Raw genomic sequence first — 17,958 nt, forward strand, 5'->3', positions numbered from 1 at the left:
CTTTCAGTGTTCCTTCCCCAGTATACCTTTCCTCTGCCTTTCCCTCCACTGTCCCCAGAGAGACACAATTAGAACTTTTACCATGTCGTCATCATAATCTCTTTGTCTATCTCTCCCCTCATCCTTAGCATCTTGGCATAGCACCTACCTGACTCATAGTAGGTGCTCAAGTGCTGTGTTGCATGCTGAATGAGACTGAATTGAGCTGTTCCATTTTGAATATGCTGAAATTAGCAGAACTGTTTCTGGTGGGACTCAGCAATTCTTAACGCATTTCTAATGTTACCAAAGGAAGTCAGTCTGGATGGTGAAAGGAAGACAGGATTCAGCTGTTTGTATCCATGGCACCTTTCACAGCCTGATCTGGAACCCAACATTTCAAAGCTACCTTCAAAGTCAGATGTTACCAAATAAACCTACTACCTTACTGGGATACATTATGCAAAGGGAACATAAACAGTCTGGCAAGAGTTGAGAATGTGACAGAAGGACGTGGCTGGGCCGGCAGGTGTTTGTGAGATGGCTGTGATGGCTCGGTCGTCCAGAAACAGCCAGTCTGGTCTCTACAGGGACACCTGCAGCTTGCCAGCTCCCACTATCCAAATTACAGTACGTGCTACACAGTGTTTGTTTCTGCTATGGCCAACAAGAGCTGCTCACTCTCCCACCTGCATGACACAGATGGTACAGATGGGAGCATGCTTCCACACGAAGATGTGCAATTACACCCAGTTCCTCCAGCTGTGACAATTACCAAGAGAAAACCCTAGGGAAGGAAACAATCCTGGCAGATGACTGTCTCTCCTGCTGGCACTCACCGCTTAGTTCTCCCAGGAGCAGCTGCTGCATCCATGGCCTCGTGTCTCTTTCATAGTCCTTCCTGGAAACCAAGTACTTGAAAAACATTGGGTGTGATTGAAACATAAGGCAGTCATCAAACAGGATACATTTAAGTAAGAAAATACCAAGGCTTTATTTTTCTTTCTTATAAAGATAGCCCTGCTTGTTGACTAAGTGGAAAGAATATACATAGTTCTCATGAGTAGACAAGATTCACCTGCTTCCGGCTGCAAACATAATGCCAAAGAAGTGATATGAAGGGGATAAAGGTGTAATGCTTTCATCTTCATAGCAATAAAACGCAAAGAAAAGCAAAAATGAAATGGACTTAATTAATGCTGGGCATTCCCATAGGGACAAGGGAAGAGGACTTTCAATCAATCAGTAGTAATATTGTATTCCATAAAAATTACATTAGTTGAACAACCTCGCTCCTCTCTGGCTCTCTCCCACTTGAGGTACACCAGGCTGGAACCAACAAAGCCGGTAGTCAGGAGCTTTCGTCTCAGAATCTACTGAGATAAGAGGTGGCAAAGACTTGGAAGACCATATAGGCTGGCTTTGGTGAGGCACCTATGTGCAGCAGTGTCGCATATGGAAGTTGACAACATACTCAGCATTAGTCCTCTGCACGGAAATAGCAAAAGGCTCAAAAGGATGAAAGGTAAAGGCAACAAGGCGTCGCACTGTGTGGTTGATGGGGCGGCCCAGCAAGCCTGCCTGGATCTCAAACTTGAGGAGGCCAGAGTCCCGGGCATAGAACCTAAACAGGAAGAAGGGGGAGAGAGAGAGGACAAGAGTTGATATTCACCACCAGATGGAAATCTGGACAGCAGGAGAATGTGGCAACTCAATTTTTTACCTTATCCCCCTCTTTCATCTGCCCCAGGTTATCAGAACTATACAATTACCTTGGCCTGATCAGCTCATTTTAGGGGAAGAGTGATTATGAATTTTACTGTGTTGTACTGATCATTGGTAATTTCTCTTTCCCAAGATGACTCTTAGTTATAGCTCTAATTACAGCCTCCCCACTTTCAGAGGCTACTGCCTCAAGATTGTCTAGGCCAGGGCTAGAAATGAAATGCAAGCCACGTGTGGAACTTTAAATTTTCAGGTAGCCATACTAAAAAAAATTAAAAAGAAAAAGGTGAAATTAATTTTAATAATATATCTTACTAACTCCCATATAACAAAATTATCTTCAACCTATAATCAATATAAAAATATTAGTGAGACAGTTCACTTCTTCTTGTACTAAATCTTTGAGATCTGGTGTATATTTGATACTTGAGTATATCTCAACTTGGATTAGTCACATTTTAAGTGCTCAGCAGTGGCTACCATAAAGGACAGTGTGGATGTAGGCCTATCTTTTCATTTTTTATTTTTAAGAGTAGATTCCTTTGGAAAGTTATTCTCTTTCACTCACAGAAATAAAATACTTTTTAATTTTTTAGTTTTTAATTTTTTCATTTAGACAGTGAGACCAAAGATGCTTCCATTCATCACAGGACTTAAATACATTTTGCATACACAAATTAAATGTCCTGTGTATGGAAAACTACAGATGATTTGTGGGTGAGGGTTGAATTGGGGGAGGGGGGAATTCTAGAAAATAAAAAGTCTTGAATTAAAGAGTGCTATTATCTGCCTTTTGGAAAGCAAATATATAAGCAGCCCTAAAGACCCTTTGACTCAATAATTCCATTCCCCAACATATATTTCCTCGGAATTCAATTTTAATGAAGTAAATAGTGACATGAATAAAGATGGCTATTATGGCATTCACTCTAATGTAAAAATGCAGAGAATAAATAAATGCTCAGTGATGGGAAATGGTTAAAAAATTATGGTACATCAAAAAAAATTACAGTACTTCTACTTTGATGGACTACTATGCCACCATTAGGACTGTAATTGTGAAGACTATGTAGATTTTTTAAAGTTTATTTTTTTAAAAAAGGCTGTAAAATATGATGCTAACCATAATTACAACTATATACATGTAAATATGCATACTGATAAAGACAACCAGAATATAATAAAATTGCTAGAGTAATGCCGTTCTCTCTTCAAGTGCCTTTAATATCCTTACATTTCCCATCTTAAATTAAGAAACACAAATTAGGATTACAAGCAAAACCCCTTTATTCAGGGGCATTTCCAGATTTGTCTTAGATTCATCTTTTCAAATTAGAAACATGGGAAAGTCAGAAAGGAGAGAAATGCATCATGATATTTGATTGATATCAGATGAAGCCCATCATCTGCTTTTTTTCTTTTCTTCTTTTTTGTTACTTGTCTTTTTCAACATGTTCTAACCATCATATGCTTTTATGTGTAAAAAACACATTTTACCCCTACCGTTCCCAACACACAAAGGGCTCGTAATTTAACGTGAGTTCTTCAAGCTTCTAAATCTAACTCCCATTTACAGGAAATATAGGGGAATGAGAAATATTGCAAATACTACCCCAGGGATGCAATGAGGACACTCTAAAATGTGGAAAACATTAATGGACAAACAACATGTTTTCTCCAACAATTTCATTGCAAGAAAAATAAAAGAGGAAAGAAAGTATAACCTAAAAAATAAAAAAAAAGTTATGACAACAGTGACCAAATGTAATGTATGAACCTTGTTTAGATATGATTCAGTCAAATAAACATAAAAAGAATATTTATAAGACAATGGGGAAATGTAAAAACTGACTATATTAGATATGTGGTGGTATTAAAATTTTTTGTTAATTTTTTAAAGATGTGATAATGGTATTGAGAGGTTTGTATATGTGTGTACTCTTGTCTTTTAAAAATTCATACTGAAATATTTACTGGTAAAAATGCTAGGATAGGTGGAATTGCCTTTAAAATGATCCGGGACAAGCATCAGGTGCAGTGGCTCATGCCTGTAATCCCAGCACTTTGGAAGGCCAAGGAGGGAGGATAGCTTGAGCTCAGGAGTTCAAAACCAGCCTAGACAACATAGCAAGACCTCATCTCTACAAAAAATAAAAAATTAGCGTGGTGGTATATGCCTGTAGTCCCAGCTACTTGAAGACTGAGGCAGACGGATTGCTTGAGACCAGGAAGTCGAGACTGGTGAGTCATGATCATGCCACTGCACTCTAGCCTGGATAAAAGGGTGAGACCCCAACTCCAAAGTAATTGAAAATTAAAAAGTAAAAATCAAAAATTAAAAATAAGGCCAGGCGCAGTGGCTTACGCCTATAATCCCAGCACTTCGGGAGGCCGAGGTGAGAGGACTGCCTGAGCTCAGGGGTTCGAAACCAGCCTGAGCAACATGGTGAGTCCTCGTCTCTACAGTAAATCAAAAAAATCAGTTGGGCGTGGTGGCGCACACCTATGGTTCCAGCTACTTGGAAGGCTGAGGCGGAAGGATCACCTGAGCCCAGCAGGTCAAGGCTGCAGTGGCCAGGAGCATGCCACTACCCTCCAGCCTGATCCACAGAGTGAGACTCCAACTCAAATAAATAAATTAATTAATTAAATAAAAAAATTTTTTTTAATTAAAAAACCCCAGGACAGCCATGGGAAGAAGTAGGGTTAGTGAGGGTGATGGAAATAGATGAAACAAGACTGACTATGAGTTGATTAACTGCTGAAGTGGGTGATAGGTACACAGAGGTTCATTATACTCTTCTATTTCTTGTACATGTTTAGAACTTTGCATAGTAAAAAAAAATTAATTGGTTTTGGAACTTGATTGCAATTTTCCAAAGGAAATATTATGAATGCTGATTATACAAAGGATATTACACAGGCTCATTTAAAACACAGTGAAGTTGGATGATGAAATACATCTCTGATAAAGATCTAGCTACCATTGTTTCTATGTGAAAAAGACCTTCCAAGCACCAGCTTAGAGCTCCAGGAACACACCAACTTTGAGGCAACCCCACCAGAGACAGCAATGCCAGTGCCTCTCCCCAATACTATACAGCACACAGAACAGCATAGGCTCCAGATACGGAAACACAGATGGTCTGTGAACTGAACTTCTGTAAGAGAGGTTAGCTCAAAAGAGGTTGGTTTCAAAGTTCCAGTAATAACATAGTAGTCTACATTTCAAAATTCTTCCAAGTAAGGAAGAATGCGTTTCTCCTAAACCTATCTGTTCCCCAAATTGGTTCTGCTATCTTTTCTATTAGATGAGAGGATATAATAATTTGTGTTAGATATATGTAATAATAGTCTCAACTAAAAAATGATCATGGAATGGTATTATATTATTATTATTATTATTGTTTGTTTTGTTTTTTGAGTTGGAGTCTTACTCCATTGCCCAGGCTGGAGCGCAGTGGTATGCTCACTGCCATTCCAGCGTCAACCTGCTGGGCTCTGGCAATCCTTCTGCCTCAGCCTTCTAAGTAGCCGGAACTACAGGCATGTGCTACCACTCCAGGCAATTTTTGATTTATTGTAGAAACACGGTTTCAACAAGTTGCTCGGGCTGGTCTCGAACCCACGGGCTTAGGCAATCCACTTGTCTCAGCCTCCCAAAGTGCTGAGATTATAGGTTGAGCCACTGAGCCCGGCCAGTATTATATTATTAAATGGAAAAGTACAGCTTCCTTCCCTGGATGCCTTTAAAAGGGGCCAACACTTATCTGAATTAGATGTTCTGATCATGAGAAGCAAAGAGTAGGAACATTAATTTATGAAACTAGCACCTAAATGGTCAAAGCACTCACCATGTTATAGAAGTAGCCTTCCCTTTCAGTCTAACCCATGAATACAAATAGAAAAAGTCACTGAAATGAGGTACATTAAGAAAAAAGAAAGAGGCTGTCATCAGCCCTTGAGTAGTTTAAGTTGTAGCAGTGACATTATACCTGATAGGGTGATCTCCACAAGTCTTGGGCCGCTCCATGACAGATACCCACTTGTCATCGTAGCTGAAGAGAGACAAATCCAGGTAGGGACTACCACTGTAAGACTGAGCACTAATGGGGAGCTGACCCAGCAGGCGGCGTACTGCCTCTGTGTGCCCTCCATACTTGGCATTTATGATAGTGTCTTTGAACCTAAAAGAAAGGACCAGTGAGGAAGGTTTTGTTAGTAGGTACACAAAGCTGTCTCAGATTTTAAATAAACAAACACATGTGTCATTCTTTGATTTCTTTGAGCAGTGTTTTGTAGTTTTCGCTGTAAAGGTCTTTCACTTCTCTGGTGAGGAAGATGCCAAGGTGTTTCTTTTTCTTTTTTTTTTTTTTTGTGGCTATTGTGATAGAACTGTACTTTTTATTTGGTTCTCTGCCTGTTTGTTGTTGGTGTATAAAAATGTGACTGTCTTTTGCACGTTAATTTATACTCTGAGACTTTACCAAAGTCCTTTATCAGTGCAAGGAGGTGTTTTGACAGATTCCCTTAAGTTTTCCAGGTATAGGAACATATCATCCACAAAGAAGGATAGCTTAACTTCCTCTTTTCCTAGTCGGGCACCCCTGATATCCTTCTCTTGTTTGATTGCTCTAGCTAGAACTTCAAATAAATGGAAAAATATCCCACACTCATGGATTGGAAGAATTAACATTGTTAGGATGTCCAACCTACCCAAGGCAATCTACAGATTCAATGCAATACTCATTAAATTACCACCATCATTCTTCTCAGACCTAGAAATGACAATACAGAAATTCATATGGAAACAATACAGAAATTCATATTCTACCACAAATAGCAAAATAACAAAAACAATCTTCAGCAAAAGAAACAAAGTGGGAGGAATCACACTCCCAGACTTTAAACTTTATTATTTTAAGGTTACAATAATGAAAACAGCCTGGTACTGGTACAAGAACAGACATATAGACCAATGGAACAGGATAGAGATTCTAGAAGCAAAACCTCAATGTTTCAACCAACTCATCTTTGACAAAGCCTCCACCAACAACCACTGAGAGGAGAACCTATTCAGTAAATGGTGCTGGGAAAACTGGCAGACCACATGCAGAAGAATTGAAACAGGACCCCTACCTATCAACACACAAAAAAATCAACTCTAAATGGATCAAAGACCTAAACGTAAAACCTCAAACTATAAGAACCTTAGAAAATGCAGGCGACACCCTTATGAAAATTGGAATAGGCAACCAATTCCTGATCAAAAGCCCAAATGCCTATGCCATAAGAGATAAGATAGACAAGTGGGATCTCATCAAACTGAAAAGCCTCCGCAAAGCAAAAGAAACCATCAAGAGAGTGGGGAAACAGCCCACAAAATAGGAAAAAAATATTTGCCAACCATATATCTGACAAAGGCCTGATATCCAGTATCTACAAGCAACTCAAACGTGCCGAAAGAAAAAACAAACAGCCCCATTAAAAAGTGGGCAAGGCCGGGCACAGTGGCTTAGCCTGTAATCCCAGCACTTTGGGAGGCTGAGGCAAGAGGACTGCCTGAGCCCAGGGGTTAGAGATCAGCCTGGGCAACTTGATGAGACCTCATCTCTATAATAAATCACAAAAAACTAGCTGGGCATGGTGGCATGTGTCTGTAGTTTCAGCTACTTGGAAAGCTGAGGTGGAAGGTACATCTAAGCTCAGCAGGTCAAGGCTGCGGTGGCCATGAGCGTGCCACTGCACTCCAGCCTGGGCAACAAAGAGTGAGACTCCAACTCAAAAAAAAAAGTGAGCAAAAGACACGAATAGGCACTTCTCAAAAGAAGACATATGAGCAGCCCCACAGACGTATGAAAAAATGCTAGCCTCACTAATCATCGGAGAGATGCAAATCAAAACCACACTGAGATACCACCTAACTCCAGTTAGAATGCCCATCATTAATAAAATGAAAAACAGCAGATGCTGGTGAGGATGCGAAGAAAAAGGGAGTGCTTCTACGCTGTTGGTGGGAGTGCAGACTAGTTCAACCTCTATGGAAAACAGTGTGGCAATTCCTAAAAGAACTAGGCATTGACCTTCCATATGACCCAGCAATTCCCCTTCTGGGAATATTCCCAGAGGAACTAAAATCATTCTACAAAAAAGTACGCATGTTTATTGCAACACTATTCACAATAGCAAAAACATGGAACCAACCGTGCTGCCCATTGAAATTGGACTGGATTTTTTAAAATGTGGTACATATACACGATGGAATATTATGCAGTCATAAAGGACAAAACTATGCACTTCACAGGAACCTGGATGGATTTGGAGTTTATCATAGTCAGTGATCTATCACTGAAACAAAGAACCAAGTATCACATGTTCCCACTCATAAGTGGACCCTGAACACCTATCATAATACAAGAAAGGGATTGGCAATAGCGGGACACTGCCAGGAGTCGGGGGGGGGGCACATAAATTCAATAAGGTGCCTGATCCTAATCCAGGAAAATGAGGAACAATGGGAGGCCCAAACTTCATCTGTACCTAGACCACTTATGTACCCAATCCTGAATTGTACCCTGTATCTTTAAAATAAAAGAAAGAAAAAACAAACACACATCTAAAAGCAACTCATTCACTAAATAAAAATTAAAACCTAGATATTGAATAAAGACAGAGCTTTCTATCATATTGCAAGTCTGGTTGGCTACAAATACACTTAAAAAGCAAAATACATAATTAGAAATGGAAAACAAATTACTTTAGAAAAGTTAACAAAGGGCTGGTTGCAGTGGCTCACATCTGTAATCCCAGCACTTTGCAAGGCTGAGGCAAGAGGATTGCTTGAGCTCAGGAGTTCAAGGCCAGCCTATGCAAGATAGTGAAATCTCATCTCTACAAACTATCAAAATATTAGCCAAGTGTGGTAGCACACACCTATAGTCTCAGCTGATGAAGGAGGATCACTTGAGCCCGGAAGTTGGAGGCTGCAGTGAGCAGTGATCATGCCACTACATTCCAGTCTGAGAGACAGTGAGACCACGGCAAGGAAGGGCCATGACAAGGGAGGAAGGGGGGGAGGAATGGGGGGAGGAAGGGAGGGAGGGAAGGTAAGTTGGTTAACAAAGACTCCACAAATTTAAAATGAGTGTAACTAACTAGTTTATGGCAACTATCTCTACTCTTCCATAGCAGCTCAACTAGGTGAAAAACTTGAAGAAAGTTCAAGAACTTGCTTTCCCCAAATAATTGCCTTAGACTACATTAAGAAGGAGTTTCAGAGAACAGAGAACTCTGAACAGAAGCAGCCTCTCTCTGATTCTTCTTGGGATCAGTTATAAGTCAACTTCCACCAAGTCTTTTGACAAATTACTCATTCTTTGTTTAAACAAGGCTTGGAAAACTAGCTACCTATACTCCTGCAGAAATAACAGTATTCAGAAGAGTAGTAACACCAACACAGAGTCTTATGTATAACTTATCTTTCAAAATAATAGAGCGGTTTTTCTCATAACTGTAACATATACTAAAAGTAATACTCTTTGACAAATATTCTTACTTTTCTGAAAATTTACCCTAAGGAATCACTCCTACATGCAAAAGAAAAAAATACAAATGCAGTGAATACATCATCATTTATGACAATGAAACATTGAAGGAAAAATTAAACGCCTAGTGGAAAACTGTAATTTTCAAAGAATATATGGTAATAGGAAACAGTTATCATAATAGTAAGTAAAAGAAGTAGGCTACAGTCCTACCTATACAGTAAGGATAAAAACACAAAAACCAAAAACTTATGCTTAAAACAAAGGCTGGCAGAAATACAATAAAATGTTAACAGTTGTTTGTATAATGACATCTTAAATTTTTTTTCCTACGGTTTCTTAGAATGTCAACTATGACATATATTTTAAAAATCTCTGTATCAAAGCATACCATATGGTTTAACAATCAATGGGAAATAAATACAATTTTAGTCTGGGGAAAATATAGTATCTAAGAAACTAATAAAACGGAATAAAAAACTTGAATGTTCCCAACTTTCACAAGACCAGAAAGATTGATTAGTTGGTGTTGATTTTAATTTCAGTTAACCTGTGGTGCCAGATGGACATGAACACTTCTTGGCTCCATCAGAAGGAAGCCTAGCTATCAACACTGCTTTTCCATTATTCTTCCTGACAGTGATTTTCACAGGCTTGGTATAAACCATAAAATTAAACCTTGGGCCAAACAGAATTTATTTCTTCTCTTTCATTTGAGCTGAAATAAAATATCCTGGGCACTTTGGTTTTCCGCAAAGATCCAGCACCATCTCATAATCCAAAACCTAACCCTGCTTAGCTCCCTGGCTTTCAAAGGTAAAATGATGGGGACTGGCTCATAGCTTTGTGATTATCTCAAATCAAAGCATTTTGACAATATAAATGCTGAAGCAGTTCCTCTTCCATTGCAGTACCCTTTACCTCTACCTCTCTGTGCTCCCCACTGATTAAAAGATATCTGATATCTTCACCACTTCAGCTCCTAGCCCAGTGTCACTCTGTCCAACTCTACTTCTCTTAATTCTCAGCAATTTCAACATTCTCAGTTTCAAAATTCTCTAACACCATGGCCCCCTACTTCCTTGACTGCCTCTCAACCTCAGCTGCTTAGTCCACAGTCACATCCTCAACCTCACCATTACTAACAACTGCAACCCCTCTATAAGATCAGAGTGGACCATCACATTCTCCAACCATCTCCTCTCCCATCTTTCCTGTTTACTGCCTCTACTCACCCCAACTTCAACAATCCTTCAACCCACATGGGACCTACGGTCCACTCATCCTACCAACTTTTTGTCACTCTGTACACTTGCCATATCCTTCCTTCCTTAGGCACCTATGTTCCCCAACCAATCATGAAAATGCTCCATTGCACTCATTCTCAACTATCTTAATTCTCTTGTTTTGTGGTACTTGCTTAGAAAAACCACAGCTCTAGTTAAGCTCAATTCTGCCTATTCCATGCCTATATCCACTCAGTTTTCTCCATGCCTGCAGAAAAACATACAGCAATGCTCACTTTAAATTTATGACCATGAACTTCAAGTGGACCCTTAATGTTGCAGGGCATTCATGCTACATTTCCACAGTCCTGTCAGACTACCACTCTCTTCCATGACTATTTCACTCCCCCCTCCCCCAAACTTACTCTCAGCTAATGGCACTGCTTACTGTGTTACTGAGAAATAGAAACTAGAAGAGAAGTTGTTAAGGCCCCCATCAGCACATTGGCCCAACATCTGTACCTATATAACTGTCCACACTCCCATATAAGGCCAATCATTTATGTACTAGATCCCATCTTCCTTTGTACACTTAAGCAGTTTGTCCCTCACCTTCCTAATCTGTTTCCCCCTTCTCTACAGGATCAGTCCCATCTGCATAAAAATGTCAGAGGTACCCAGGGCCTCCAACTTCCGGACCCTTTCCAGAGTTCTCTGGCATAAGGCAGGCTTGTTTTTGATGACTAAGCTATGCAGCCTTAAGTTTTTGCTCTCTGATGTATGCTAAGTCAATTATCACTCATTCACTGGTTTTTCAGATTCTAAAACATTGTAGATAAATCCTGTCTCAAATCATCTCCTCTCCTAGTCTCTTTGTTCTTATAAGTTTATACCTTGTATTTCTTTAATGTCATTTTAGTGGCGTTTGGCGATGGAACAGAGATAAATGCATGTGTTCAACGCACCATGATAATAAGCCAGAAGTTCTAAAATTATTTCCTTACTCATTCATTTAACAAATTTTTAAATGCTTGCCAGTGTGCCACTGAGGACATAGTAATATATAAAGATACAGTCTCATCTTTCTGCCGCTCATACATAGTTTAAAAAGGATCACACACAATGTACAAATAATTCCACAGGTGCTGAGACAGAAACAAGCAGTTCAGGATAACACAAGGGGTTACAACAGGAAGACTAACCAAGGCCAGATGGATAGAATAAGAGGTTTCCTGAAGGAAATAGTTATTGTCCTAAGACCAATTTTTCTAAAGAAAAATTAAGCCTGTTGAGCCTGGTGAAAGAGCTTACCGGCGTTGGATCTGCCTTGCAAAATTGTTGCTAGAAGCTGAGCAGGGAAACTGGACTTCACTGTGCAGGGTAGCATTACGAAAAAGGTCACAGAAGTTCTCAAAGAGCTCCAAAAGCTCATCTGACGTATTCTCAAACACAGCAATCACCTCTGTTGTCACCATATTGTACACTACAAAGAAAGATGCCTGCAGAAGAAGAGAGAAAGCTATGGGCAGCTGAGTATAACACCATGCCTAGGATACTTGTCACTTGGCTGAAAAGTCAAGGCACCCAAATTAAAACAGAAAACACCTCAGCTTTACCACTAAGGTGGAATCATGGCTCCAAGTGGTTCTGGGAAAGGAGGAAGCATCAGTGGGATTCAACAATTGAGAGCTTCAGTGTTGCCAGATTTCCCACTGTATCTGTGCTGCTAGAATTACTGAGTTGGCCGGCACATATGTACAAAAAGGTTTTTTAATTTTCATTTCAAACTGTGCAAATTCAATATTTTTCCTTCCAAGTGATTATTTCCTACTTGCTCCCCAATCCAATCTGAGATTCAAAAAAAACACTTTTTAAAAATGCCAGATTTAATTTTCTTTCCTGCTGAGAAAGTGATTTGCAGCCTGGGGCTGCCTGTTGGCAAATTATTTTCTCTTGTATGTGTACAGTTGAAAGTTCAATTCAGGGGCATTTATTTTTCTCCCTTAATATTTCTAACATGCAGAGAGACACCTTAAGTACATTGTGTTCCAAAACTGCCCAGGCAAGTTGTATCCAAGCAGGGTACTGCTGCTGAACAAATGGGAAATCAGAGAGACATTTTCCATTTCTTTCTTCATAAATATTCTTTGAGCCAAGAGCATTTGTAAAATGCGTTTGTGATTTGTAGCAATTAAGATCAGAGGGGGAAACTGAAAAGTATTCAAATGCCATAGGTGGCAGAGTTCCTGCTTTGCTTTTCTGAATGGGCCCCTAGGTGACTAACCCTCTTCCTTTAAACCTCCAGTGCTCTGCTCTGCCTAACAAGGAAGCTCCAGGAACCCCTAATTTTTGTCACAGTGAATGTAGCAGTATGAATTAACTGCAAGCTTCCAATAGGACTCTAGAAGTTTTCAGAATGCTAGGATTAATATTCCAGCCTCCTTGACTGAGTTTAAATCTCCATTACCAATTTCTGGAGCCATTTGGCCCACCTGTTTTACTAGTAATTAGTCCTTCCCAGAGCTTATGTTACAAGGCTTTTGCGGTCACCTGCAAATTAAATTTGGCTGTAAATTGAAGAGGCTAGAGGGTAACTTGAGAATATTACCCATAATATTACCAAGGCTCTGTGTTTGGATGCACTTTTTACTCATTAACTTTATTGGAACCTATCAAATTAAGCTTGGTGGGGGGAGTGAGGAGGACAACTAGGGCAGAGAGATTTAGAGTTTAGAGTTACAAACTCTGTAAACAAAGGGCAGAGTCCTAGTAATGTCGCTAGTTGCAATTTATTGTAGCTACCAGAAAAAAATAGGTCACCTTTTAGCAAAGAAAAAAGGGATAATCTCAAATTCGGCAAAAACAGACAACTTATTCCTTCCAAAATAAAAAGGTAATTATAGATCAAACCTAAATAAAAGATTGACTCATGTTCTTTCTATAGACCTGGACAACACTTTGATCCTATCAGGGCTTCACCAGGATTTCTCATAATTATATGAATATAGAATTACACAAACATTTACTAAACTTCTCTCAGGGCAGACTGGGAAATAAAGGACAGGAGGGTAGAGCAGTCAAGGACTTTACCACCAATCTCCCATGACGCATATGATGAACTAGATGCTCACCCGTGATGGCTCATGGGTGACTTAATCATTGATAGGGAAGAGAAAGAATCCAGTAAAAATTATCTCTAACCATATTACTCCCCTCTATTTATTTTTACTTATTTGGGGTTTTTTGTTTGTTTGTTTTAGTTGGAGTCTCACTTTGTCACCCAGGTTGGAGTGCAGTGGCACTGTCATGGCTCACCACAGCCTCAACCTCCTAAGCTCAGGCAATTCTCCCACCTCAGCCTCCCAAGTAGCTGGAACTACAGTCATGTGCCACCATGCCTGGCTAATTTTTTTTATTTTTTGGAGATACGAGGTCTCAATACATTGCCCAGATTGGTCTCAAACTCCTGGGTTCAACCAACCCTCTTGCCTTGGCCTCCCAAAGTGCTAGGATTACAGGCATGAGCCACCACACCCGGCACCCCTTTTTTAAGAATACACAAACTGTGATTCAGAAGGAAAATGTTAGAAGATATTTTACCACAGGTGGTTATTGAGGTTTTAGGAGATGACAACCTGTATGACACCCTGTATGATTCTGTTAAGGGTAGAATCAGCTGCAGGTCAATGAAAGATACCAGACTCAGCTGACTTCATGGTTTACTGGTTTGCTTGATGTTCTGAATGTCCAGACTAGTATCTGAGGAGACAATCTGGAAACAGGAAAATGGAGGGCAAATTTACAGATGTAGGTCTCCTACTTGGTCAACATCAACACTGAAGTGGAGAGTTTTTAAAGACAATGCCCAAATTACCCTGAATTTCAACACAGTGTTTCAACCCAAGAATCTTACAGTTTCTGTGCTCTTTACATCACCTTAATTCCTTTTGAGAAATGTCTCTTTCTCCTACCAACATCTTTCACCCAAACTGAAAGACCTATAGGACCTGAAGTCCTGATGATTTCCCTGGTGGATCAATAATTTTGGCTTCCTTTTGATCTTTTCACAGCTCTACAACCTATGTTTCAGCACGTGGGCAAAGTCAGGGTAAGTTGCAAAACAATTCTCAAATGAACTTACCTATTAGTTACCTTATAAATAGGACTTTGTGGAGAAGTAAATTGACATTAGCCATTGAAGCAGGAAAGTGAGGTTAGATATTGAGAGAATTTTCTTTTTTTGTATGGTGTGCTCATTCTCATTGTCAGAACTAAAGCAGCCAGACCAGTAAGTACAGTCTTAGAAAATCAAGGCAGGTTTTCCACAGGTAGTCCAAACCTTGACCTTGTAGCATTTGGGCTTCCATCTCATGAGTAACGAAAATGCTTTGCAGACGAATTAGGATAGTAATCACAGAGTTGACTATCTACCTTACAGTGCCTTGAGATTTAGCTTCCATTAGTCCAGATAAATATTTATGGCCAGAGAAAAATGAAGTTGATTTTAAGTTTGAGCACTAGGAAAACAATTCATAAATGTGTATTTTTCAAGGTCTGGCTACAGACAAACAGAGAAACCTTCCCATCTGGCCAAGGAGATTGCAGGGATAAAGGACAGAGAGTTCACCTCATACCTGTGATGGATCTGTGACTCGCAGTGTCACTACGTCCTCACTAGTGTACTTGATAAACAGATGGTTTTCGTCCAGAAGCTGCATTTTCCACATGCGCAGCTGCCGCAGTTGGTCAAAATACTGGAAGAAGCGCCTCTTGGCCATTGCACTACCATCCTGTTCTGCCCGGCGCCACAAGTATACCAGCAGCCTGTGTTTGAGAGAGTTGATGAAAGGATCCCTAAAGGGATTGGCCATGCCTGTCTGACTGTCTCGCTGAACCTCAGGGAAAACAGCTGACACAGTAAGTAGGTCATCCTCATAGCAGAAGCGGCCAATGGTCCGTACATCAATGAAAGTGCCTTCAGGAGTCACCTGGAAAACATGGATGGTCTGCTGTTGCACTGACAAGATGGCCAGAATGTTTTTGTATAAGTACAGTCCCTGGTTGTGTGACAAGACAACTTTATCACACTTGAATGTGCGCGTATCACATAAGCGGCCAGTATGAAGGTCAATGATATGGAGAGAATAGTCCTCTAGAGGGGATCGTGGGTTGGGGGTCACTGATTCACTGTTCCGATATACCTCATAAAAAGGAGGGTGAGGCTCATCCGGGAGATAGGCAGCTGAGCCCACAATGACACACCGACAGTCATCAGTGAAGAGGCTACACTCTCGGTTAAGGTGCTCACCGTTGGCCGCTACATTGGTAATGTGCAGCAGGACAAAAAAGCGTTCAAAAAGCCGGCCCCGGATATTGACTGACCGCTGATCATTGCCATTGGACAGGATCTCTCCCTCATATCCCTGCAATAGGTCTTCTGCTGCCTGGCAGCCCTGGTACTCATAGATTTCGAGAGATGTCTGGTCTGAAGAAAAAGCAATAAAGTAGCGTCCATCAGGAGAGAATTTACGCAAGAAGCAAGGAGGCTTTTCAACGTTGACAACTGTGAAGTTGGGGAAGACATTCTGGTGGAATACTCGGACCTGGTGCCAGTGGGTACCTGCCTTGCCTGAACTGATCCGCCGGCGTTCCAAGCGATGAATGACATTTTGATTCTGGATTCTTCTAGGCTTGATGGTGGAAACATGATGATCCATTATCACATCTCTGCATGGAAAAGAAAAGCAAAGCAGAAGTCAAGAAAATGAAACAAAACTTACCAAAAGATAAATATATACAAGTCAAACAGATTCCCCTTCTCATATCCTGAACTTGGGAGCTCTCCAGATGAAAGTGACTAGCATTTCTCCTTCCCAGATTATAGTCAGAAAGTGGTCTTCATATTTCTAAGTCTAGAAACAGTTTGAAGAAAGGATATAGTGCTCTAGAAATACCTTCCAAATATGCTCAGTCATTTGGGAATGTTCAACAGAATAAACCTACAATTACATCAAATTTAAACAGTAGAAGAACCACATTCAATGTGCATTCATTCAAACAAAAAGTATTTAATGTGCTGTTAAGATACCCATATTATTTTCTTAAATGTACAGATTCAATGCAGTTTCTATCGCAATCCCAATGGCATTTCTTGCAAAATAGAAAAATTCATTCTAAAATTCATATGGAATCTCAAAGGACCCCAAAAAGCCAAAATAATTTTGAAAAAGAATAAAGTTGGAGGACTCACACTTCCTAATTTCAAAACATTACAAAGCCACAGTAATAAAAAAAATTGTGGCACTGGCATAAAAACAGACATAGATGAATGAAACAGAAGAGAGAGTCCAGAAATAAACCCTTGCATATATGGTCAAATCTTTGACAAGGTGCTAAAACCACTCAATAAGGAAAAGACAGTCTTCAACAAATGATGTTGGGAAACCTTGATATCCATATGCAAAAGAATGAAGTTGAACCCTTATCTTACACCACACAAAAGTATTAACTCAAAATGGATTAAGGATCTAAACATAAGACTCATAAATATAAAACTCCTAGAAGAAAGCATAGGGGAAAGCTTCATGTCATTAGACTTGGCAACAATTTCTCGGCTAGCACAAAAACAGACAAATAGGAAACATCAAACTTTAAAACTTCTGTGCATCAAAGGACACAATAAATAGAGGGAAGAGGTTTCCTACAGAATGGGATAAAAATATTTGCAAGTCATACACTGACTGGATAAAGGGTTAATATCCTAGAGCATATAAAGACCTCCTACAACTCAACAACAAGAAATCAAAAAAAATTTATGGGGCATCTATTATATGGCATTTGCCTTAAGGCTTTCAAACATGTTTTATTCTACCTTGATTCAAAAATCAAAGTAAATCACAGGCCAATTTAAAAATACACAAAGTACTTGAATAGACATTTCTCCAAAGAAGATATACAAATGATCACATTTAGCAAATAGTGCTGGGAAAACTGGCTGACCACATGTGGAAGAATGAAACTGGACCCCTACCTATCACCATACACAAAAATTAACTCAAAATGAATCAAAGACCTAAACATAAAACCTCAAACTGTAAGAAAAACCTGGAAGAAAACGTAGGAAACGCTGTTACGCATATTAGAGTAGACAATGAATTCTTGACCAAGTCCCCAAAAGCAAAAACCATAAAAGCTAAGATAGACAAATGGGACCTCATCAAACTGAAAAGCTTTTGCATAGCAAAAGAAACCATCAAGAGAGTAAAGAGACAACACACAGGATGGTAAAAAATATTTTCAAAGTATGCCTCCGACAAAGGCCTAACATTCAGTATCTACAAGGAACTCAAACCAAATGAAAGGAAAAAAGCAAACTGCCCATTAAAAAGTGGGCAAAGATAAAAAAGAACAAAATCATGAATTTCACAGCAACCTGGATGGAACTAGGGTCTATAATACTGAGTGACCTCTCACAGAAACAAAGA

General features: G+C 39.7%; 1 protein-coding gene across 3 annotated transcripts in view; it reads right to left on the reverse strand.

The window, feature by feature from the left end:
- Positions 1-948: 948 nt before the first annotated feature.
- DET1 (de-etiolated homolog 1 (Arabidopsis)) overlaps positions 949-17,958 on the reverse strand; it is a 24,252-nt gene continuing 7,242 nt past the window's right edge. For 2 of the 3 annotated variants that reach the window (XM_008057185.2, XM_008057184.2), the window contains 4 exons: positions 15,109-16,201; positions 11,786-11,973; positions 5,700-5,891; positions 949-1,603 (listed from right to left, as the gene is read on the reverse strand). In XM_008057185.2, the coding sequence (XP_008055376.1) occupies positions 1,414-1,603; positions 5,700-5,891; positions 11,786-11,973; positions 15,109-16,191 (1,653 nt within the window). In that variant the 5' untranslated portion in view covers positions 16,192-16,201 and the 3' untranslated portion in view covers positions 949-1,413. The remainder of the gene's footprint in view (positions 1,604-5,699; positions 5,892-11,785; positions 11,974-15,108; positions 16,202-17,958) is intronic. The other variant, XM_021711888.1, reaches the window with a different exon arrangement.

This window comes from Carlito syrichta, unplaced genomic scaffold (genome assembly GCF_000164805.1).
Source record: "Carlito syrichta isolate Samal-C Ts95f unplaced genomic scaffold, Tarsius_syrichta-2.0.1 Scaffold302850, whole genome shotgun sequence".
Taxonomy (NCBI): domain Eukaryota; kingdom Metazoa; phylum Chordata; class Mammalia; order Primates; family Tarsiidae; genus Carlito; species Carlito syrichta.